General features: G+C 36.8%; 2 protein-coding genes across 2 annotated transcripts; both read left to right on the forward strand.

The window, feature by feature from the left end:
- The first annotated feature begins 22,584 nt into the window (after positions 1 to 22,584).
- LOC148568424 (glutathione S-transferase T3-like) lies at positions 22,585 to 23,102 on the forward strand. Its single transcript, XM_088484694.1, has 2 exons — positions 22,585 to 22,606; positions 22,717 to 23,102. Exons 1-2 carry the CDS (start codon positions 22,585 to 22,587, stop codon positions 23,100 to 23,102), a joined length of 408 nt encoding a protein of 135 aa, XP_088340820.1.
- A 965-nt stretch (positions 23,103 to 24,067) lies between these two features.
- Positions 24,068 to 24,619, forward strand: LOC107636621 (uncharacterized). The gene has a single exon (XM_088484695.1). It carries the CDS (start codon positions 24,068 to 24,070, stop codon positions 24,617 to 24,619), a length of 552 nt encoding a protein of 183 aa, XP_088340821.1.
- Positions 24,620 to 26,668: the final 2,049 nt, after the last annotated feature.

Consider the following 26,668-nt stretch of genomic DNA (forward strand, 5'->3'; position numbering starts at 1 on the left):
GGGGTAGGTGGGGATCCGGTGGGGTCCACAGATCCAAAGGGGTCAAGGACTTAGCATCCCTGCTCCATTTAGGCGTGCAAAATGCCCTTAGAATGCATGTCTGGCGTTAAACGCCAGCTTGCTGCTTGTTTTTTTGCGTTAAATGCCAATTCCATGCTCTGTTCTGGCGTTAAACGCCAGTCTGGTGCTTGTTTCTGGCGTTTAACGCTAGCTTGATGCTTCTTTCTGGCGTTAAACGCCAGTTTGATGCTTCTTACTGGCGTTTAAACGCCAGTAAGCTCTTCCTCCAGAGTGAGCTGTTTTTAATGCTATTTTTCATTTTGTTTTTGATTTTTCAATAGTTTTTGTGGCTTCACATGATCATCAACCTAAAGAAAACATAAAATAGCAATAGAAAATAAATAAATATAATTAAATAACATTGGGTTGCCTCCCAACAAGCGCTTCTTTAATGTCAATAGCTTGACAGTGAGCTCTCATAGAGCCTCACAGAAAATCAGAGCAATGTTAAGGCCTCTTAACACCAAACTTAGAGTTTGGTTGTGGCCTCCCAATACCAAACTTAGAGTTTGACTATGGGGGCTTTGGTTGACTCTGTAGTGAGAGAAGCTTTTCATGCTTCCTCTCCATGGTTACAGAAGGAGAACCTTGAGTCTTAAATACAAGGTAGTCCTCATTCAGTTGAAGGACCAACTCTCTTCTGTCCACATCAATCACAGCTTTTGCTGTGGCTAGGAAGGGTCTTCAAAGGATGATGGATTCATCCTCATCCTTCCCAGTGTCTAGGATTATAAAATCAGCAGGGATGTAAAGGCCTTCAACCTTTACTAACAAGTCCTCTACTAATCTATAAGCCTGTTTCATTGATTTGTCTGCCATCTCTAGTGAGATTCTTGCAGCTTGTACCTCATAGATTTCCAGTTTCTTTATGACAGAGAGTGGCATGAGGTTTATCCCTGACCCAAGGTCACACAGAGCCTTCTCAAAGGTCATGGTGCCTATGGTACAAGGTATGAAGAACTTTTCGGGATCCGGTTTCTTCTGAGGCAATGTCTGCCTTATCAATGTACTTAGTTCATTGGTGAACAAGGGGGGTTCATCCTCCCAAGTATCATTACCAAATAAACTGGCATTCAACTTCATGATGGCTCCTAGATATTTAGCAACCTGCTCTTCAATGATGTCTTCATCCTCTTCAGAGGAAGAATAGTCATCAGAGCTCATGAATGGTAAAAGGAGGTTCAATGGAATCTCTATGGTCTCTAGATGAGCCTCAGATTCCTTTGGTTCCCCAAAGGAAAACTCCTTATTGGTCAGTGAACGTCCCAGGAGGTCTTCCTCACTAGGATTCACGTCCTTCTCCTCCTCTCTGGGTTCGGCCACACCAAGTAAGGTTATGGCCTTGCACTCTCTTTTTGGATTCTCTTCTGTATTGCTTGGGAGAGTACTAGGAGGAGTTTCAGTGACTCTTTTACTCAGCTGGCCCACTTGTGCCTCCAAATTTCTAATGGAGGACCTTGTTTTATTCATGAAACTTAGAGTGGCCTTAGATAGATCAGAGACTATATTTGCTAAGCTAGATGGATTCTGCTCAGAATTCTCTGTCTGTTGCTGAGAGGATGATGGAAAAGGCTTGCTATTGCTAAACCTGTTTCTTCCACCATTATTAAAGCCTTGTTGAGGCTTTTGTTGATCCTTCCATGAGAAATTTGGATGATTTCTCCATGAGGGATTATAGGTGTTTCCATAGAGTTCTCCCATGTAATTCACCTATGCTATTGCAGGGTTCTCAGGATCATAAGCTTCTTCTTCAGAAGATGCTTCTTTAGTACTGTTGGATGCAGCTTGCAATCCATTCAGACTCTGAGAAATCATATTGACTTGATGAGTCAATATTTTATTCTAAGCCAATATGGCATTCAGAGTATCAATTTCAAGAACTCCCTTCCTCTGAGGCGTCCCATTACTCACAGGATTCCTTTCAGAAGTGTACATGAACTGGTTATTTGCAACCATGTCAATGAGTTCCTGAGCTTCTGCAGGCGTTTTCTTTAGGTGAATGGATCCACCTGCAGAATGGTCCAATGACATCTTTGATAATTCAGACAGACCAACATAGAATATATCCAGGATGGTCCATTCTGAAAGCATGTCAGAAGTACACTTTGGTCAGTTGCTTGTATCTCTCCCAAGCTTCATAGAGGGATTCACCTTCTTTCTGTTTGAAGGTTTGAACATCCATTCTAAGCTTGCTAAGCTTTTGAGGAGGAAAGAACTTGGCTAAGAAAGTCGTGACCAGCTTATCCCAAGAGTTCAGGCTATCTTTAGGTTGAGAGTCCAACCATATTCTAGCTCTGTCTCTTACAGCAAACGGGAAAAGCATAAGCCTGTAGACCTTAGGATCAACCCCATTGGTCTTAACAGTATCACAGATTTGCAAGAATTCAGTTAAGAACTGAAAAAGATCTTCTAATGGAAGTCCATGAAACTTGTAATTCTGTTGCATCAAAGAAACTAATTGAGACTTTAGCTCAAAATTGTTTGCTCCAATGGCAGGGATTGAGATGCTTCTTCCATGTAAGTTGGAATTTGGTGCAGTAAAGTCACCAAGCATCTTCCTTGCATCTCCACCATTGTTATTATTTTCGGCCATGTCTCCTTCTTTTTCAAAAATTTCTGTCAGATTTTCTCCAGAGAGTTGTGCTTTAGCTTCCCTTAGCTTCCTCTTCAGAGTCCTTTCAGGTTTAGGATCAGCTTCAACAAGAATGTTCTTATCCTTGTTCCTGCTCATATGAAAAAGAAGAGAACAGAAAAGAAAATATAGAATCCTCTATGTCACAGTATAGAGATTCCTTATATGAGTATAAGAAGAGAAGAATAGAAGAAGGAAAAGATAAGAATTCGAACACAGAGGAGAAGAGTGGGTTCGAATTTTTGAGTGAAAGAGGGGTGTTAGTAGATAAATAAATAAATAGAAGGAGATGAGAGGGAGAAGAATTCGAAAGTTAAATAAAATAAAATAAAAATATTTTTTTGTTTTTATTTTAAATATTAGTTATAATTCGAAAATACGAAAAGGAATAAAATTAAAATTAAAATTTAAAATAATTAGTTAATGAAAAGAAATTTTGAAAAAGAGGTTAGTGATTTTCGAAAATTAGAGAGAGAAAATTAATTACATAGTTTTGAAAAAGATAATAATCAAACAAAAAGATAGGATTAATTGAAAAAGATTTGAAAATCAATTTTGAAAAGATAAGAAGTTAGAAAAGATTTTGAAATTGATTTTGAAAAAGATTTGAAAAAGAAATTTAAAAAGATTTGATTTTGAAAATTAAAGTTGATTACTTGACTAATAAGAAACAACAAGATATGATTTTAAAATTTAAAGATTGAATCTTTCTTACTAGGCAAGTAACAAACTTAAAATTTTTAAATCAATCACATTAATTGTTAGCATTGATTTCGAAAATATGAAATAGAAATAAGAAGAAGATTTTGAAAATAAATTTTGAAAATTTCGAAATTATGAAAGAAAAATGAAAAAGATTTGATTTTTGAAAAAAATTTGAAAAAGATAGAATTTTTAAATTGAAAATTTGATTTGACTCATAAGAAACAATTAAATTTAAAACTTTTTGACTAAATCAAACCAAATTTTCGAAAATTTATGAGATAAAAAGGGAAAGATAATTTTTTTTTATTTTTGAATTTTTAATGAAGAAAGAGAAAAACAACCAAAAGACTCAAAACATGAAAATTATGAATCAAAATGCATGATGCATGCAAGAACACTTTGAATGTCAAGATGAACACCAAGAACACTTTGAATGTCAAGATGAACACCAAGAACTTATTTTTAAAAATTTTTAAGAAAAGAAAAACATGCAAGACACCAAACTTAGAAATTTTCAAACTTTAGACACTAACAAATTGAAAATGCATATGAAAAACAAGAAAAGACACAAAACATAAAAATGCAAAGATTAAACAAAGCAAATCATCAAGAACAACTTGAAGATTATGAAGAACACCATGCATGAGTTTTTGAAAATTTTAATGAAATTAAAAAGATGCAATTGACACCAAACTTAAAAATTGACACAAGACTCAAACAAGAAACATCAAATTATTTTTGGTTTTTATGATTTTGTAAAATTTTTTTGGTATTTTTCAAAAATTATTTTGAAAAAGAAAATAAGGATTTCAAAATTTCTAATGAGAATTCCAGGAATCATGCAATGTTAATCTAAAGCTCCGGTCCAGGAATTAGACATGGCTTACTAGCCAGCCAAGCTTTCAGTAAAAGCTCCGGTCCAAAATATTAGACATGGCCAATGGCCAGCCAAGCTTTAGCAGATCATTACACACAAAAGCTAAATTGCTGAGAAAGACAAAGAAGCTCTTCTCTAATGATAGTTGAAACCTCGGTCCAAAGGATTAGACATGGCTTAACAGCCAGCCAGGATTCAGTATATCACCATGAAATTCTAGAATTCATTCTTAAAAATTCTGAAGTCATAGGATAATTTATTTAAATTTTTTTTTGAAAATGAAAATAAAATTAATAAAAACAAAAAGCTTAAAATTAAAATAAAATTACCTAACCTGAGCAACAAGATGAACCGTCAGTTGTCCAAACTCGAACAATCCCCGGCAACAGCGCCAAAAACTTGGTGCACGAAATCGCGATCGTTCATTCCTTGGTAATGGCGCCAAAAACTTACTACGCATGTTCATAATCTTAGTTCTTTGTCACAACTTCGCACAACTAACCAGCAAGTGCACTGGGTCGTCCAAGTAATACACCTTACGTGAGTAAGGGTCGATCCCACGGAGATTGTCGGTTTGAAGCAAGCTATGGTCACCTTGTAAATCTCAGTCAGGCAGATTCAATTGGTTATGGAGATTTGATAATTAAAATATAATTAAAATATAAAATAGGATAGAAATACTTATGTAATTCATTGGTGAGAATTTCAGATAAGCGTATGGAGATGCTTTTGTTCATTCTGAACCTCTGCTTTCCTGTTGTCTTCATCCAATCATTCATACTCCTTTCCATGGCAAGCTGTATATTGGGCATTACCGTTGTCAATGGCTACATCCCGTCCTCTCAGTGAAAATGCTCCAAATACGCTATCACCGCACGGCTAATCATTTGTCGGTTCTCGATCATGCTAGAATAGGATTCAGTAATCCTTTTGCGTCTGTCACTACGCCCAACACTCGTGAGTTTGAAGCTCGTCACAGCCATCCCTTCTCAGATCCTACTCGGAATATCACAGACAAGGTTTAGACTTTCCGGATCTCAAGAATGGCCGCCAATAATTCTAGCCTATACCAAGAAGACTCTGATCGTAGATCAGGAGGCTAAGAGATATGCATTCAAGCTTGCTTTCATGTAGAACGAAAGTGTTTGTCAAGCACGCGAACATAAGTGAGAATGGTGATGAGCGTCACATAATCATCACATTCATCATGTTCTTGTGTGAGAATGAATATCTTAGAGAAGAAATAGGCTTGAGTTGAATAGAAAAACAATAGTACTTTGCATTAATTCATGAGGAACAACAGAGCTCCACACCTTAATCTATAGTGTGCAGAAACTCTACCGTTGAAAATACATAAGAACAAGGTCCAGCCATGGCCGAATGGCCAGCCCCCTAAACGTGATCTCAGAACATAAAATTAGTCAAAAACTAACCAGAGATGTAAATACAATAGTAAAAAGTCCTATTTATACTAAACTAGTTACTAGGGTTTACAGAAATGAGTAAATGATGCAGAAATCTACTTCCGGGCCCACTTGGTGTGTGCTTGGGCTGAGCGTTGAAGCTTTCACGTGTAGAGGTCTTCCTTGGAGTTGAACGCCAGTTTGTAACTTGTTTCTGGCGTTTAACTCTGCTTTGCAACTTGTTTTTGGCGTTTAATGCCAAAATAGGGCAGAAAGCTAGCGTTAAACACCAGTTTGTGTCATCTAAACTTGGGGAAAGTATGGACTATTATATATTGCTGGAAAGCCCTGGATGTCTACTCTCCAACGCAATTGAGAGCGCGCCATTTGAGATTTTATAGCTCTAGAAAATCCACTTTGAGTGCAGGGAGGTCAAAATCCAACAGCATCTACAGTCCTTCTTCAGCCTCTGAATCAGATTTTTGCTCAAGTCCTTCAATTTCAGTCAGAAAATACCTGAAATCACAGAAAAACACGCAAACTCCTAGTAAAGTCCAAAAATGTGATTTTTATTTAAAAACTAATAAAAAGATAGTAAAAACTAACTAAATCATACTAAAAACTATGTAAAAATAATGCCAAAAGTGTATAAATTATCCGCTCATCAGCCTGCCACTCTTCTGAGAGTGGAGGACATTTTAGCCCTCAAAGAACAGCTAGAAAAATTTTAGACTGTGGATTCTGGTGGCCTACTCTTTTTAAAGATGCTATTATCTTCTGTAAATCTTGTCCCCCCTGCTAAAGGTTTGTTAATATATCCAAGAGGGATGAGATGTCCCAAAAGATTATGCTTTTCTATGAAATTTTTTATGTTTGGGGCATTGACTTCATGGGTCCATTTCCAAATTCTAATGGTTACCTTTATATACTGTTAGCTGTAGATTATGTTTCTAAATGGGTGGAAGCAATTCCTACCCGCACTGATGATGCTAACACATTTATCTCCTTTGTTAGAAACCATATTATCTGTCGCTTTGGATCACCACGAGCAATCGTGAGTGATCAAGGCACTCACTTTTGTAATAGGAGACTAGCAGGACTACTGAAGAAGCATGAGATCATTCACAAAGTGGCAACAGCTTACCATCCCCAGACCAATGGGCAAGCAGAGGTGTCTAACAGAGAGATAAAGCGCATTCTGGAGAAGATAGTAAAGCCTCATAGGAAGGACTGAAGCACCAGACTTGTTGATGCGCTCTGGGCGTATTGAACAGCGTACAAGACATCCATCGGGGTGAGTCCCTTTTGCCTAGTGTACGGAAAGGCTTGCCACCTTCCAGTAGAGGTGGAACACAAGGCTTTCTGGGCTGTGTGGGAGTGCAACATGGGATTCGAGAAAGCTGGTGCTAAAAGAAAGCTGCAACTGGCAGAACTGGAGACCCTTCGACTCGAAGCATATGACAACTCCAGATTATACAAAGAGAAGGTGAAGGCTGTGCATGACAAGCATATCAAGAGAAGAGAGTTCAGACTTAGAGATCTGGTTCTCCTTTACAACTCCAACTTGAGACTCATGCCAAGAAAGCTGAGATCCAGATGGGAAGGTCACTATAGAGTGGAGAAAGCGGAGCCATATAGAGTCTTCCACCTGAGTCATCCTTCAAGTTCCAATTTCATCAAGGTCAATGGACATCGCTTAAAGCTTTATCATGGTGAGAAGATGAAGGAACACAAAGAGCTAGAGGTCTTCTTATTGGAAGATCCACCAACAGAAGCAGATTGAGCTTGTGAACCGTCCAACTTAAGGACGTTAAAGCAAAGTGCTAGGTGGGAGACAACCCACCATGGTATGATCGTTCTTTCTCTATCTTGGTTTTATTTTATTTTATTCTTAGCTTTATTTTTTTCTATTTTTCTTAGTGTTCATGCATATAGTCTTCATTTGCATCTACATTCTGCACAAAAAAAAGGCAGAAAGTTGCGTGGGAGCAATGCAAAAAGTGTGCCAATCGCATAAGCATTACCACGTGCACGCATCAGGGACGCATGCGCGTCATTTGGATATTTGGCAATTTACGTGTACGCGTCAATGACGCGCACGCGTGACCTAGGTAAATCGACGTAAAGAGGTGTCAGGCCAAGAGTTGTGCTGGCCTGGTGAGGGAACTGTGCCCATGGCACAAAGTCACTCACGCGTACGCGTCCCTGACGCGTGCGCGTCATTTTCAGATTATGACCATTCACGCTTACGCATCAATGACGCGCACGCGTCGTATGTTATTTTGGCACACATCCCGAGACAAACAGAGAGTTGTGCGCGCGCAAGGCTACCTTCACGCGAGTAGCACAAGCACGGTCACGCGTACGCGTGACCAACGCCTACGCGTCGCCTTCCAATTAGCGCGACCCACCCGGACGTGTGGAGTACGCGTGCGCGTCACCCGCGCAACACCACCAGATCCCTGCGCCGCCACTTTTCTTATCTTTTCTTTTCAATCCTAATTTCTTTCTTCTTTCTTCTTTCTCTTCTTTCTTCTTTGTTCTACATCTTTTTTTTCCCAGTCTTCCTTCTTTACTATTTTCTTCTTCTTTCCACTTCCATCATATTTTCTTCACCTCACCTCCTCCATTACATCTCTTTGTCACCTTCTTCTCAAGGTTCTTTCTTTCTATTTTCTTTCTTCTCTCCTCATTATTTATTTATTTTTGTATTATTTTACTTGGTGTTAGAAATCTAATTGGGTGATTGTTTTCTTCCATAATTGCTTGTGGATTATTATGGAGTTGTTTGACAATTATCACTAATTATTTTTGGGTTGTTTTCATGTTCAAATTTATTACTTTCAATAACATATTTACCATGCATACTAAGTGTTTGTGAAAAAGTCCGTATGGCATTGTGCATTTTAATTACTCTATCCTTCAACTCTAAATGCCTGTTTTTCACAAAACTCTTTCAATTTTTTATTAATTGAATATAATTGTCAATACAAACGTGATTGTTAGTCTGTTACGAGTGATAATACATTTTAGCAAGTGATGCTTGATCTATGCTACTCATGCCTTTGCCGGCATGCTAATAAACATCTTGCATCTACTTGCCATAACATGCACTTGCTATATTTCCATTGATGAACTTATCACATGTAGTCGCGACCATGTGTTAACAACATCCTTCTTTACCGTGGTAGTGTTATCACTTGTACTGTCCTCCTCCTTGCTTTAACCCTTGGCTTTACATGTTACTTTCCTTTTCCCTTTTCAGGATGGCCACCAAGAAGGGTAAAGAGAAAGCTGCTCCCAAACCACCTGCAAGGAGAGGAACAAAAAGAGCGCTAGCTGCGGAACCATCCTCAACATCAGTCAAGCCATCCACAAAGCGAGTCAAGAGGATCATCAAGGTCGATGAAAAAGAGAAAGCCTTCCCAGCAAGGGACACTGCGCAGTTCACTAACCGCTACTGTGAACAGATGCTCCCCATCCTGGCTGAGTGAAACTACAACAATGAGCACCTACTCATCCTCCCTACCCACATTGTTGAGTTTGTTGAGCCCCGCATTGAGCGCAGACAATGGGGATTCTTATGGAAACAGCCACGGCAGGTCAATCTTTCATGGGTAGTTGAATTCTACTCTAATTTTCACATGCCAACCCTGCAGTGTGTCTATAACCGTCAGAAGCAAGTCACTATTTCCGAAGAGGCCATTCAGCGAGCTTTAGATCTCCCTCTTGCTGCAGAAGGATTGGACACATACCAAGAAGCCTCTTTCAAATGCCAGATATACCAATTTGACTGGACGCCGTCTTCATAGTTATAGCACAACCTGGTAGCAGATGGATATATGGATACCATCGATCCCAACCTAAGGGCATATCGGCTTCAACACTCACCTTGGAGGCTCGAGTGTGGACACATATTATGTCCCACTACGTCTTTTTGAGCACTCACGAGTCCTCCTTCACTGCAGATATGGCTGTCCTCCTCTAGTGTGTCCTTACAGACCAACCTCTCAACCTACCAAGACACCTTCAGGACGCCATGGGACACATGCAGATTGTGGGTAACCTACCCTTTTCCGCCTTGGTTTCAGATCTAGTCTCGGCAGCCAGAGTCCCCTACAGAGCTGGGGACACCAAGACCATACTTTTGCGGGATGATCAGATTGTTCCCAACGGGAAGTACATTAGACCTCCAGCAGCCACTATCAGCCAGACCGCAGACCCGACCGGAGATATTTCTTCTCCTTCTACATCACAAGCACCTTCAACAAATCAACTGCTCCTACAGATACTTTAGAGGTTGGACCGGCTTGACCAGAAGGCAAAGCTAATGGAGCACCGTAACAAGCGCCAATTTACATACCTCAAGGAGATGATTGTTGGCAACCACCCACCTGAAGAAGAATCAGACACTCCGAACTCCACCTCACCTACCAGCACCGGGAGCCATGACAATTCCGACGGTGGAGATGCTGTCACAAGCCCCCCTTTGTTCCTAACTGATGGCACCGAGGATGGTGCTAAGCTTTAAGTGTGGGGAGGTCGGTAGGTTAGTGCTTTTTCTTAACACCAATATTTTAGTTTTTCTTTTGTTAGATAGAATAGGTTGCATGATAATAATTGTTTGCATGTATGTTTGCTTGGTTAAAGTACTAAAATTCTTTTCAAGACTCTATTTTAGAATATTTCACTAATTTAAATTAAAAACTTTTTTGTTAAACTTGTTTGAAGACTGTAAATTTGAACATGAATTATAGCTAAGAACACACAACCCAGTGAGATTTTTTAGCCTAATTGTATGGTTACATCATCTAACCATGATATTTTATTCTTGTGTGTTTTCTTCTCTATAATTGTAATCTTTACTTTGTTCTTTTCTATATGTCCAATGTTTAGTGTATTCACATGCTTACATATGATTGAGGCCATTATTTTATTAGCTCACTTATCCCAAATAGCCTACCCCTTCAAATACCTTTGTTAGCCACCTTGAGCCATTTAATCCCCATTTGTTCTATATTTTACCACATCACTAGCCTTAAGCGGAAAAACAAATTAACTACCCCAAATTAAATTTTGGTTAGCTTAAGATAGAGATTGTGTACCAACTAAGTGTGGGAAAACTGTGGGAACATAGGTTAATAGGGAATGTGTTATGATAAAAAAAATTAGGAATTTGAGTACCTACTCATGTGAGACCAGAAAAATAAAAAATTCATATGCATTGATATGTTATGTTTACTTTTACAAAAAAAAAAAATATTCAATAAATAAATAAATAAATAAGGGGACAAAATTACCCCAGTATTAAGTTAATGAAAGATCAATGCATATGTGATACAATCAAAGAAAAATTGATGCATGAGTATGAGATGCAAAAATAGAAATTTTGGGTAGCTAGGCATGATTTAAGAAGTATATAGAGTATGTATAGGTGAGAGCTTAGGTTAGTCAAGGATTCAATTTATAGCTCACTTAGTCATATATATACCCTCACCTTTACCTTAGCCCCATTACAACCTTGAAAAGACCTCATGATGTTTGCATTGGTACATTAAATATTTGTTGATTGGTTAGCTGAATAACAAAGTTTAGAAAGCATGACTAGAGAAGAGTAGAGTGATTACCCTATACACTTGAGTAATTAGAGTACATATACACTATCAGTGAGGGTTCAATGCTTGATTCTATGTTCCCTGCTTTCATGAGCTGTCTTCTTACAAGTCTACTTTCCTTTACCATATGATTTAAATTAGTGATATTTGATTTATGTTTGTCTTGAAGAACTTATTTACTTTTAACCAAGTATACAGAATCATCTTAGCATGTAGTTGCATTCATACATAGGTTGCATTTCATGAGTCTTACTTTTCCCTATCTATTCTTTTGATCTCATTGAGCTTAGCATGAGGACATGCTAATGTTTAAGTGTGGGGAGTTTGATAAACCACTATTTTATGGTTTATCTTGTGCTCAATTGAGTGGTTTCATCAAGTCTTTTCACACTTATTCATACAAATTACATGGTTTTAAAATTCCTTCCTAGTTTTGTTTTATGGTTGAAAACTTGCTTCCTAAGCCTTTAATTTGTGTATTTTAATTCCCCTTTTATACCATTCAATGCTGTGATCTGTGTGTTCAGTGTTTCAGGCTTTGTAAGGTAGGAATGACTTAGAGGATGGAGAGGAAGCTTGCAGAAATAGAAGGAGCACAAAAAATAAAGGAGACAACCAACGAGCATCGACACGCACGCATAGCTCACGCGTGCGCGTGATATGGAGATTTTTATAGTGATGCGTGCGCGTACCTGACGCGTACGCGTGGATTGAAGTTCTGATAGACGACGCGTGCGCGTGCTTGACGCGTACATGTGACATGCGCGATCTGCAGAAATCACAGAAAATGCTAGGGGCGATTGTGGGCCGAGTTTGGACCCAGTTTCCAATTAATCATTCCCCCAGTCAAGGCTTTTTAATTAGAATATATAAATCTCTTTTAATTTTCATTGCGTTAATTTACAATTATTTATTTCCTGTTATTCAACTCTCAAAAATTCTCGGAAAACTCCTGATTAATAAGATAGCACCCTTTTGTCAACTCGTTGGGAGACGACCTAGGATTCATACTCCCAGTATTTTTATTCTAATTTTGTGACACCTTTTCTAAATTGATAAGCAGATTTTAGCTAGTTAAGAACTGTACTTACAACGCTGTTCTTATATTATAAAATTCTTAATCGGCCAATTTCTGCCACCATCAACCCCTAAATAACCAAAATCACAAGATTTCCTCAAAACCCAAGCCAAATTTGAATTTAAAGAGAAAAACAAAAACTGGGCAGAGGACAGTGGAATAATCACCACAAAACTTAGATAGAATTGTAGATGATGAGAAGAGCAATGCGTGGCTGCAAACGACTCGTCAATCGGAGTTCCGGAGAGAAAGTTGTGCTGATTTGAAGTTTGGGAAGCTAGATTTTCTTTCTCTCTTCTCTCTATCCGCCCCCTCTCTCATTCTCTAGGGTAAATGAGTTGAAATGCTCATAACTAGTGTTTATATATGTTGGGTCTTGAGCCCACTTGGGCCCGGTTCACTTGGTTTAGTCCTTTGGCCCAATTTTGGGCCAAAACTTTTAAGATTAGAGTTTTAAATCATATTTTAAATATTTTTCTCTTCCCAAATTATAAATTCCCATTTCTTAACCTTATTCACTTATAATTAATTTTCTCAGTTGCGGTACTAGACAGATCTCAGCCAGTACTGCCGGTCAAATTTTGAGTGTGCATTTTTAAGCAGAAAACTGTTTTCTGACTCAGAAAAATTCACTGAGTCCAAATATCATATTTAAATTATCAAATTCCGATTGCTAAATTTTCTAACCATATTTGCTCCTATTTAATTTATTATTTAATTAATTACGGTTTTACCAGGTTTTACATTCTACCCACCTAACAGGAATTTTCGCCCTCGAAAATTCACTCCCAAATCTTCATATACGCTCTTTCATACCCAACTGATTTCTTATCATTCAGTTTGCCATTTGCCATTTCCCAACATCAATGCTTAACACCTTATTTCCAATTCCAGCTTAAGCTATATTTATCCATCACAACTTAAGCATAGATCCGATTACACCTCTAATCATTTACACTGCTATCTCAGGATCAATCTAATCTCATAACCACAATCAAATTTGGTTACCTGCTAATCGCTATTGGCACTAACTCGCTAAACCACTCAGGTATTCAAACCTGAAGTGTTTCTAATCATCTCCTACAGCTCCCATTTGCAACTATCCTATTCTAACGCTTCCGCAAGCTTTCGCTACATCACTCTGATTTTTAACTACTAAGAATCCAATCATGCATTCACATCATGTTCCCCTATCGGATCACAAAACCTAGTAGTACTCTTAACACATTATTATTAATCTTTCACTTACCTCTTCGTAAACTATCAGACCCTACAGCATCCTTCGTTATCAAAGTGAACACACGACCTGGCTGTTGGGCCTTAGCAGCATTCCGAGTGGTCTTCTCAGGACAGTTCCAAGACATGTGTCCAGCTTCCCCACAACTATAACAAATTCCCAATTCAGCTCGACATGGAGTCCCTGGATGATAGTTTCCACACCGTTTACAAGTAAGCTCATTCTGATGTTGCTTTCCATGTCTTTTTCCTTGATGATTATTGTTGTTGTTCCTTCGGGAATTGTCTTGGGCTTGCTAGGACTATGGATTGTAACTTGCTCTCTTAAAATCTTGACCTCTTGGAGCAAAGTCCCTCCCTCGGTTCTGTTGAAAGGGTCCCCTATGACTTCCTTTCTCTGCAGCTACCTTTTTTACACACTCTTCGGCAACCCTGCTCTTATTCACCAACTTTGAGAAAGTTCTTATCTTCACTGGTCCCACTGAACTTAAGATATCGATCTGGAGCCCTCCTTCATACTTAATGCACTTTCATTCCTTGAAGTCTCCCAGAGTCCCATGACACATGCGGAAAAACCTGAATAGCTCCTCAAATTTGTCTATATACTCAGATACGGACATAGCACCCTACTTTAGCTGCAGCAACTCAAGTTCCTTGGCCATCCTGGCAGAATTTGAAAAGTACTTTTTATAAAATTTTACCTAGAAGGCATGCCAGGTGATAGGATCATCCCTCTGTTACAGGAGACGTCGGGCTCCCTACCACCAATATGACGCTTCCCCAGTGAGCAGATAGGTAGCGAATTCAACACACTGCTCTTTAGGTACCAATTGCGCTTGCAGTGCTCGCTCCATAGCCTGAAACCAGGTTTCGGCTTCAGTCGGATTGTTAGTTCTCTTGAACTTTGGTGGATTAACCTTTAAGAAGGTTGCCAGTGTCATTGGGCCATGAGCTCCACTTCTGCCATTGGCATTATTGTTTATCTATTGTCCAAGTGCCTCCGCAGTGGCCTGCATAGCACCAGCCACGTTCTCCAACGCCGCAATGAAGTTTACGGGTTATTCGGGTTGGTTTCTCGTTCCTGAGTACTAGTACGACCTCTCTTACGGCCTCGACCGCGTCCACGAGGCACCATCTGGTTTCTATACACATTAAACAGTCGATATCAAGTTGATCAGTCTGAATATCGGAAGTCTAGTCCCAAATACATGCTCATGAACGTTTATGCCAGTTATATTAGTTAGATATCCTAGTGGTACATAAACACACATACAGAGAATGCACAGAAGTATAGTCAGTCCGTCCCTCAGGCTCTACAGGAACGAACTGCTCTGATACCATAATGTAACACCTTAATATCCAAATCCTTATGCTCGAGTCATAAGTCAATGATAATAAGGTGGTATGACTCTCAAGGGGAATTTTTAATACATAATTATAAGTAAGATTGAAAGGAGTATTAATCGAGAAGCCTGAAAAGAGTAAAATAAAATCGCGAAGTCATATCACTCACGTATCGACAACTAAAAGATAAAGCGTGAAGTCGAAAGCGATATATAGATGAAGGCATTAAGGAGAATAAGAGAAAGACAATATATAGATATATAACATAAGTAGATAGCCGCTAGTCATGACCCGCGAAATTTAGGCCAGCTAGGGTACAGTATAACAGTAGTTAACAACAGTATCTCCTAATCTCTCCCAAAAGAACATAAAAAGCCTCTATAGGCAAGTTCAAAAGAGTTCAATACATAATATAAGCTTTTCAAAATAAAGGTGGAGAGATTCTAAGCAAAATATAAAATAGAGAATATAAAGATCTTCGTCATCTCTCAGATGAACCATAGTTCACTTCTGAGCACCTGGACTTGTATCTGAAAAACAAGAGATATATACGGAATGAGAACCCCTGACCCATGGGTTCCCAGTATAGTAAAAGTGCCAAATAAATACAATGCATTGTAATAAAAACTCACTAAGCATCCTAAACTTCCTTTCACCAAACATTCATACTATGTTCTTGCTAATCTATAAATAGGCAACTGTCATAAGGGAATGCTAAATCTAATTCATCTTCCTCATGCTTCCCAACTTTCTAACTCTCCAACGAATCAGAATCAGAATCAGAATCATGAACAAAACCATCACCAGTTATTCTGTCCCAACAATTCTATATCAATACTTTATATCCTCACCTGGAGCAAGTGGAATCACTTCACTGCGTCTACTTAGGGAGCTCAAATTATCTCATTTTCTACCTGGAGCAGTGAAATCACTTCACTGCGGCTACCCAGGGAACTAAAATTACCTCATTCAATAATCATCATTTTAAATTAATCATATCATTACTCCATCTAAACAAGAACAGCCCTCAGCGTCAACCGACACCAGCCTGAGGGACCTTTCAGTTGTACAAACACAAGCAATACAGGCAAGTAATACACAATAAAGTACAAGTAGAACAAGTAGCACATAATCAGGTAACATAGCATATATGATATAGCAATCCAAAACAATTAGGCAAACCCAAACAATTCAAACATATGCATATGATGTATGCCTGTCCTATGGCTGATGATATCATCTGTCGGTTATATAGCCAGCCTGACATGTCCTGGTAGCTAACCATGGACAGAAACACCCAGGCAGAGCAAGTGGGCTTGAGCTACAATCCCCTTACTACTACCCGCTTAACCCAGAGCCAGTGAAACGACCACTACTGCGGCTACTACCCAGGTGGGTGTTTAAAAGCTCAACCTAGAGCAAGTGGAATCACCACTACTGCTGCTACTACCTAGGCGTCACAATCTCTGACCTAGAGCAAGTGGGACAAACCACAACCCTTGCTACTGCCCAGGATCTCAAAACATACATTCGTTCAATTTAAAATCAATCATCATTATTATCAAATCTCAAACATTAACCTAGAGCAAGCGGAACGAACCACAACCCTTGCTACTACCTAGGTATCACAAATACACATTCATTCATAATTACTCTTCATTATTACCAATTTTCAAACAATGACTCGGAGCAAGCGGGATGAACCACGACCCTTGCTACTACCCAGGTATCACAGACATACATTCATCCAAAACTCCATAATTAAACTCATTTATCATAATTCTCCTTCCCCATCTCATACTCGGAGCAAATGGATAATGCCACTGCCTACTATCCGAGGTCACACGTCACATTCATTTTCAAACCATCATTTCTGTACTTCCTCAATCACAATTCATTACTCCAAGTCTTTCTTCATCAACAAGTTATCACATTTCCCAGTTTCTTCTCATTACTAGGCATACTATACAAATTTAGGACTTAAAGGATGAAAATGGAGGTTTAGAAGTCTGAAATTTGGCTTTAAAAACTCAAAAATTAATTTTTGCTAAAAGGGGGTCACGCGTGCGCGCTGCCCACGTGTACGTGTGGGAAGCGGAGAAAAGCATGTGACGCGTAAGCGTCGCCCATGCCCATGCGTGGGAAGTAGAGAGGTAGGTGACGCATGCGCGTCAGTCATACGTACGCGTGGATACGTTTTGTGCTCCTTGCACAAAACTGGCACGCTACCATCACAACTCTCTGAAATTTTATACCACGCACTTACATCAATACAGCGATGCGTACGCGTCGGCCAGGTGCACGTGTGAGAGAGTAAAAATTGTGAGTGACGCGTGCGCGTCAGCCATGCATGTGCATCGGAGTACGTTTTACCAACAATTTTACTAAGTTTAAAAAGATGCAGAATTTCATTTTCAAATCTCAAACTTCCGCCTCACATAACTTCTTCTACAAAATTCTTTTTTCAACCATTACTAAACCGTTGGAAAGATTGTTGAATGAACTTTCATAAAAATTCAATTTTTAAGAATTCCTAACTCTGAGGACCAAGTTACGGACCGCTGAAATTGGTCAAACATCAGTTCTTTACCCAAAAATAGAAATCACCAATTTTTCCAATGTTCACAAGTTAAATTCATTTTCACTCATCCAAATGACCACAACCCAACCACATTCACATAATTATACTCAACTAAACCCAAACCTACCTCATCTACACAATTCAATTCAATTTTGTCACCTTCCACTCCTAAATTCCTAATTTCTTATTATTCCACACTCTTCCCATTTATTCACACACTCAATATTCAATATCCATTCAATCTCATATGACATCACACAATACACAGATCACTTACCTTTCTTAACTCTTTCCGGCCTCCGGCCCAAGATTCACGGCCTCCGGCCCAAATTCACAATTTAAATGCATATTCCACAAACCAATATTCATTATCCAATTCATCAAATTTTCAATACACCAAACATACAAATTCACACAATTCTCAACCCAATCATTAATTTACATTACATATTAACTATACATATTAGTACCAACCATTTACACAATCCAAACTTAATCCTAGGGGCATCTAGCCTAGGAATTCTCATCACACCACACGGTATTTAAATGAAACTTAAACCACACCTCTTGGAGCCAAACCAATTGAGCCTCTTCTTTGGAAGTCTCCACCAGCCTTAGCTCCAAGCCTTACCAAAGCTCCACAAGCAAAACCAACCTCCCAATTGTACACAAAAATCAACCAATACTCTAACATAACCAATTTCACACTTACAATCAACCTATGGTTCATGAAAATGATAAATCACAAGGGTTGGAGGGTTTCTTACCTTAACTCACTATATTTTATGATGAATATCACTAATGGCTCATACTAGAGTACCCCTAAATAACCAAAATCACAAGATTTCCTCAAAACCCAAGCCAAATTCGAATTTAAAGAGAAAAAAGAAAACTGGGCAGAGGACAGTAGAATACTCACCACAAAACTTAGATAGAATTGTAGAGGATGAGATGAGCAACACGTGGCTGCAAACAGCTCATCAATCGAATTTTCGGAGAGAAAGTTATGGTAATTTGAAGTTTGGAAAGCTAGGTTTTCTTTCTCTCTTCTCTCTATCCGCCCCCTCTCTCATTCTCTAGGGTAAATGAGCTGAAATGCTCATAACTAGTGTTTATATATATTGGGTCTTGGGCCCATCTGGGCCTGGTTCACTTGGTTTAGTCTGTTGGCCCAATTTTGGGCCAAAACCTTTAAGATTAGAGTTTTAAATCGTATTTTAAATATTTCTATCTTCCCAAATTATAAATTCCCATTTCTTAACCTTATTCGCTTATAATTAATTTCCTCAGTTGCGGTACTAACGGTCAAATTTTTAGTGCGTATTTTTACGAAAAAAACTATGTTTTCCGACTCAAAAAAATTCACTGAGTCCAAATATCATATTTAAATTATTAAATTTCGGTTGCTAAATTTTCTAACCATATTCACTCTTATTTAATTTATTATTTAATTAATTACGATTTTACCAGATTTTACACTGATTCTGTGTTCATTTTGCTTTTCAATTAGGAAAATATATTTCTATATTTCAGTCATCATAAACTACAATAGTGTTATTGAACATAAATGAAAGTGTGCATGCAAATTTTTATTTTATTTTTTAATAATTAAAAGGTAAAGATTCACATATATAGTTATTTTTATGTAAAATTAATATCTGAAAATTATTAAATTAGATGATAAATTTAATTAAATTATAATCTAACGATTTTTAATTATCAATTTCACATAAAAATAAACTGCACGTGAATTTTCACTTAATTAAAATAAAATGAAGTTAACGAACACAACACTAGGACAAGAATATATAACTTGTTTCTAGTTCCCTCATATTCAACTTTTTTTTGTCCAACATCATTTGGAATAATAAATAAATAACACACGGGAACTTTAATTTTATATAATTAAAAATACAATAAAATTTATAAATATTCAGTGAATGGCTTTGATAACCTTGTTCTAGAAAAAGCTACCAAATCTTGTGCCATCTATGTTAACTTGTGCTTAAAAGTTTAAAAGAGTAAGAGGGTAAAAAAAGAGTCATGATAACAATTGTTGATTTCATGTGCAGTTTCTTCTTAGTTTTCTTATTTCAGCACCTGAATTTTACCACGGTATTTCTTTCACCAACTTGACATAATATATAATACTTTATAGGATTAAGTATGATTTTGGTTTCTAACGTAGAGGCCGAAAATCGATTTCGTTCCCCACCTTTTTTTCGCTACAAAATGGTCCTTAAGGTTTAACGTAATTTTAAAATCGTCCTTCAGACATTTATACCCTTACTCTCTATCACAATTTCGACATCTTCTCTCTTGCTCTGCTTCTTCATCTTCTTCAGATTGTGAAAAACAAACCAAAATATTTAAAGAAATTCAAACAACATGCACTTTGAACAATAATAAAAAATTCAGCAGCAACAATATTCCAAATTCAAGCCAAATCAAAAGCAGAGATTCATTAACAAAGCATGACATTTAGATATTCCACAGTAAATTCATAACAAATTCAGATATTTCACAACAAATTCAAAATCACCAAGCAAAAAATTCAGATATTCCACTACACATTTCACAAAAAATTCAAAAGTTCCACAAAAAATTCAGTTCACAGAAGAAGAAGAAGATAACAAAATCCAGTTCACGCGGGCGGTGAGGGTCGTGGAGCATCGGCAAAGACAAGGGTAGCAATGCGAGTGGCGAGGTGGAGGTGCGGCAAGACGGATGCGATAGCGAAGGCGAGGCGATGACGTTGGCGAGGGCGAGGAGGAGGAGTAGAAATAGCTCGTAGCGCACGGTGAGATCAGCGGCGAGGACTGAACGACGAGGAGTAGGAGCGGCGGCGGCAGCGACGACGACGAGGAGCAGCGGCGATGGCCCTTAGCTTTCTCCCTTCCGATCTCTCTCTTCTCCCTTAGCTTTCTCCTCTCTTGCTCTCTGTTTCTCCTTCCGATCATAGGCGGCGATACGACAGTGCAGCGGTGCGGCCTTCCCTCCCCTCTCTCCCGGATTCTCTTTCTTCCCCCTTTCTCTTTCTTGCTCCCCCCTCCCTCGATTCTCTTTCTCCCTCTGATACCTTTCTTTCTTTTTTTTTTTTCTTTTTTATTTTATTTTATAATTTTTTAATGATGGGTAATTTGGTAATAAAAAAATAAAATTGATAAAAAGAACGATTTTAAAACAAACTGAAACTTTAGTGACCATTTTGTAGCGAAAAAAAGGCCGGAAACGAAATTGATTTTCGGCCTCTATATTAGAGACCAAAATCATACTTAACCCTAACTTATAAGAAGAATAGGTAAATATCAAAACGACATAAATTCTATATTTAAATGGTTTAATATTAGTATATGAATTATAACTTACAAAGATTTTTTCGTTAATAATTATATTGAATGAAATTAATAATGAATTATTAATTATCTAGTCAATTCTATACTATAATTAAAAAATTGCTCAATATTGTAAAGTTTGTTGACCCATATTATTAATTAAATATGAATCGATGTAGTTATTTTTCGTATAGTGTTAATAGTTAAGTAAATATGATTAAGCCTTTAATTGTTTTAAATATATTTTAAAAATAAAAAAAAGGGACTAAATATCATTTTTTATTTTTTTTTTATAATAGAATACTATTAAATCATTTAAAAATAAAAAAGTTGAACCATATTTTTATATGAGCTAAAACAAACAATTACTACTCTGGGGCTCAAAAGAAAAAAAAATCTCTTGGTTGCTGTTCTACGTCAATATTGTGAGGCCTGATAACAACTACTTTAATTAAACAGACTAAATTAAATTTAGGAAAAGTATAGATAGATAATAAAAATATTAAATAATGTGAATAATGAATATGTCGGATGTTTAATTTAATTATTATGTTTATTATTTTTAATTGAATGGTTATTTTTTTTATTCGATTTACTCATGCACATTTAACAATGGCTAGATGTTTAATTTACTAAGTGTGTAGATGGTCATCCTAATATTAAAGTTTGAAAGATAATTTGGAGGTAGAGTGTTCTTTTATTTTATTAGGTCATTTCTAAAGTTCATTATTCACATTGTTTATAAAATTCATTGTTTATCTAACAAAATCGATAAATTTAATAGTTATTTAAGTAAACGATATAACAGTAATTAGATCAGAAAAATCTTGGAAGAGCAACTCCAATGGTTATTTTTTTAGAGTTCTCATTACTGGACATGTCAGAAAAGTTGGGTGCCAACCGTTGGAGTGAGGTAAGAAGGAATTCCTTCTCTTGGATCAAGAAAGGGGAGTCCCTTTGAATGGGGACTCCATATACCCAATAATAACTTGCTATTTGGCAAGTTATTTAAAAAATAAATAATTATAAAAATATTAATTAGTTAAATAGTTATATTAAATAATTATATTTTTATTTAATTAATAATTTATTTTAATTATTTAAATAATTATATTAAATTATAATTAATTAAATTTACTTACATCAAAAAATAAATTTACTTTACACTTTACAAAATAAATTTTTGTTGGGTTGGTTATTTTTATTTTTAAAATTTAAAATGCTAACCCCATTATTAAAATTAGCAGTTGCAAAACTAGCCGTTGCAAAATTAGCCGTTGGAAACTAGCCGTTACTATGTTACCGTTATTATTAATAAATTAATATTTTATTACTCTATATATACCACTTACATACACTTCTATTCTCACACTTTCTTCTACTCTTCTTCATCTTCTTCCAAGTTTACAAAATCAAAGTTCTATTGATATTATTTTTTTGTTCAAAAAAATAGATCCAAACCAACTCAATTTTTTTCAATTATTTACAAAATTTTTCTCAAACTCCAAATACTCAACAATCTCAAACCTCAAACTCTCAAGTTCCAAATCAAAACTTCACACTACCAAATATATTTCAAAATCCAAATCCAAAAAATCTTCCTAATTTCAATTTTCAAGCTCCTTATAATAATCAATTTCCTATATTCCAACCACAAAATCAAAATTCACAAACACCACATTTTTTATTTTCATCCATATTTAACCCCTCTATCGAAAATGTTAATCCAACATCTTTGCCGTTTCTAACTCAATTCAGTGTATCACGACACAACTCATCTGGTGTTGGTGGCTCTTCTAACCCATCCTCTCAGACTCCGATACAATCTAGTCCAAATTCGTAATATTCAGATTTTGCCAACCCTCGTAGATTAGATGCTATCAACCTTAATGATGATGATATTGAAGATCGAAGGAAAGATAGTATTCAACACTGGCATTGGAAAGAGGATGAGATGCTGATCAGTGCATGGTTAAATGTTTCAACTGACCCTATAGTTGGTATCGATCAAAAAGGGGAAATATTTTGGTGTCGAATTCACAGCTACTGTGTAGAATTTTGCTCCAACATGACAAGGGGGGTAGTTGCATGTAAGAAACGATGGTATAAGATCAACAAGGCTGTTGCACAATTTGCTGGTTGCTACGATCAAGCTAGTCGAAATATAAGGAGTGGTTCGAATGCTGATGATATAAAGGAGTTGGCATATAAACTTTATTCCACAAATTATGGTTAAAAATTCACTTTTGAGAGGCATTGGAACATGCTTCGTTTGGAGTAAAAATGGAGAAGCCAACTACCTACACAGAGTGGAGGCTCAAAGAGAACCAAGGTTAGTGCAACTGGAGCATACTTATCTTTATCAAACCCAGATACACCATTGGCAGACAAACCCAGTGTGGACTCTCCCGTTTGCTCACAAGGATCAAAGAAGAGCAAGCGAAAAGGTAAAGGAAAAGCACAAATGTCTGATGATCTTAGCAAAAAGAAATCATCGGTTGTTAAAAAAACTATCTCTCATGGAAGATATTAAGAATGTTAGAGAAAATGAACTAATGGATAGGGAAAAAGAAAGAGAAGAGGAGAGGGCACATAGAGCAAAGATTATGGCAATGAAGGAGAAGGAGTTACAAATTCAAGTGGCAATGAAAGAACAAGAATTACAAACTCAGAGGTATATTAAAGAAATGTAGATAAATGCAAAAGAAAGAGAAATGAAGAGGATCGCTAAGGAAAGGGAAAGGGAAATGGATATGCAAATACTTAATGCTGACACGTCTACAATGAGTGAAAAATGACGAGCTCTTCATGAGATTGCATGTGAGAAAATAATCGCGAAGTGGTTTACTTAATCGTTCCTTGTATTCGTAGAGTTACGTCGTATGTTCTTAGTTTTATTGCGTATTACTGGTATGTGATGTAGTCTGTTTTATTCATTTCTGATGTAACTTTTCAAATTAGTCAATATTATTGTGCCGTTATTGTTCATAAAAGTGACCGTTAAGTAGTCGTTACAAAACTAGCCGTTAAGTAGCTGTTGCAAAACTATCCGTTAAGTAGCCGTTGTAAAACTAGCCGTTGAGAAGTAGGTACTTGTTGCAGACACACTTATAAATATCAACTATCAATGACTTTGCAACTCCATTTCAACTCTTGTTTCTCACCTCGAAAGAGTACTAAAAATTACATAGAGCAAAGATTATGGCTAGAAACTTTGATGATATATTTAATGAGGCTTTGTATGGCAAAAGAAGACGGCAAGATAACACACTCATAGATAATTGGATCGATGAGTGTTTATTCGAAGATTCAGAAGAAGAAGATATCGTTAGAAGCTCTGTCCCAACTCCTCGTAGATGGATCAACAGAGATCGAGAAGCAGGACATGATCGCCTTTTCCAAGATTACTTTGCAAATGAACCGGTGTATAATGCTGACATTTTTCGACGGAGATTTAGAATGAGAAGACATGTGTTCCTTCGGATAGTAGACGCTCTCTCAAATGTCTATCCATATTTCCAACAGAGGGTTGATGCAATAGGAAGAAGAGGCTTGTCACCACTCCAAAAATGCACCGCTGCGATATGGATGTTAGCATATGGCGTAGCAGCTGATGTTGTTGATGATTATGTGCGCATAGGCGAGAGCACTACAATTGAATACTTGGAAAAATTTGTTGAAGGTGTCATTTCGGTGTTTGAGGATGAATACATGCGGAAACCAAATCCGAATGATGTACGACGCCTGCTATAAATGGCGGAGGATCGTGGCTTTCCTGGCATATTGGGTAGCATTGACTGCATGCGTTGGCAATGGAAGAATTGTCCAAAGGCATGGAAAGGTATGTACATGAGCAGTTATCGTGGGGCTGCAACCATAGTACTTGAGGTTGTAGCATCTTCAGACCTTTGGATATGGCATGCGTTCTTTGGAGTTTCTGGTTCAAATAAGGATATCAATGTGTTAGATCATTCTCCAGTATTCAATGATATTATGAATGACCGTGCTCCGGAGGTAAATTATACTATTAATGGTAATAATTATACTATGGGATACTATTTAGCAGATGGTATTTATCCTGCATAAGCCACATTTGTCAAATCAATCTCAAAGCCACAAGGGGAGAAACACAAGTTATTTGCACAATACCAAGAAGGGCAAAGAAAAGATGTGGAGCGAGCATTCGGAGTGTTTCAAGCACGCTTTGCAATTATACGTGGTCCAGCTTGCTTTTGGGAAAAGAAGAAGCTTGCCAACATAATGAGAGCTTGTATTATATTGCATAATATGATTGTTCAGGATGAAAGAGACACTTATGCGGAAAATTTTGCTCAAAGCTTAGAGTATGATGATGTCAAAAATGGCTTATCACAACCTCAGCTCGAAGAGGAAGATTTTGCACCATACCATCAATTTCTCCAAAGAAATGCCCAACTTCGAAATAGGCAGCAGCATAGATAACTGAAAGAGGACTTGATTGAACACATATGGCAATTTCACAATGCTTGTCGTCAATTATAGAGCTTAATTATGTTTTTCTTTGTATTAAGTAATTTTACAAATTAGTGTAATCCTGAATTATATATTGTGTATTATTGTTATATATGAATTTATTTAATATTAATATCTTTTAATAATGAATTATTTTTAAATTTATAAATTTAAATAATATTATCGAAAAAATTAATTACATTAATTTTAAATATTTTAATTAATTAATTAAGTGGGACCACAATAGGGACTAAAGTTAGTTCCTCCTAATGGAGAAGAGAGAGATGCTTTGAGTTCCTATTTACTGTTTATGACAGGTGGGCCATAAATAGGGACTGGGATGAGTTCCCTACTGGAGATGGTCTAACGCCCTCTGCAGCATTATACTGCTTCAGATCATGTCCCTTTTATCTGGTCAGTGGTCACTTGTCACAAATTCTATCATACTACATTTTTATATATATAGAAAATGGTAAATTTTATGGTGTAGAAATAAAACTTTTTCTACACATGAGGAAGTCAACGTGGCATAGATGTAAGAGTGGCACATATCTCTTGTTATTATTGCTTGGTTTAGATTTGGCAGACAAATACATAAAAATTCAGATTTTGTCTTTTTCAATTAAATTAAATACATTGATTCTAATGAAACGTTAATTATAGATATATTTTTGTTGTATTGGACCAAAAAAAATTTGGGCTATAATAGATTGCTATTAAAGGAACATATTTTATTGTGTTTACTTTATCAGTAAAAATTAATGTTTATTAAATATTCTAAGTATGCGATAAATAATGTTAAATACTACAAACAATAAACATTAAAAAAAATAAATATTCAAATTCAAAATTTATCCTCTAAATTATTATATATAACACTAAACTTTTCTTACATTTTGTATAAGAAAATAATAGATGTAACACCCTACCACACAGAGCTTTACACTTAAGTCGTAAAATAGAGGTGGTGTGGTATTACGACCTCTAAAATAAAATGTATATATATAATAGCAGAAGAATTATGATATGCTAGGAGCCTTGAAGAATAGAGCAAGTAAAAATCGCGAAATAAAAGCGCAACGCTCAAGGAACGAGTTAACTTGCGTGCTAAGAAAACCATAACTATTAAACAGAAGATAACAGAAGTAGGAGTAAAGTGCCAAGGATACAAAATATCAAGCGCCTAACTCAGCCTGCGAAGTCAAGACTGGTCGGAGAATATTTACACATATATATATATACATATCCAAAACCCAAAAGTACATATACACAATCCTGCCTCTCCATAAACCTCTAAGAGGATCAAAAAGA

Source organism: Arachis ipaensis, chromosome B4 (assembly GCF_059453495.1).
Source record: "Arachis ipaensis isolate K30076 ecotype BB chromosome B4, ASM5945349v1, whole genome shotgun sequence".
Taxonomy (NCBI): Eukaryota; Viridiplantae; Streptophyta; class Magnoliopsida; order Fabales; family Fabaceae; genus Arachis; species Arachis ipaensis.

Coding starts and splice junctions, on each gene's coding strand:
- LOC148568424 (XM_088484694.1), top strand. CDS start 22,585: ATGTTAATCCAACATCTTTGCC. Junction 22,607..22,716: donor GTTAATCCAACATCTTTGCC/GTTTCTAACTCA, acceptor CGTAATATTCAG/ATTTTGCCAACCCTCGTAGA.
- LOC107636621 (XM_088484695.1), top strand. CDS start 24,068: ATGGCTAGAAACTTTGATGATATATTTAATGAGGCTTTGTATGGCAAA.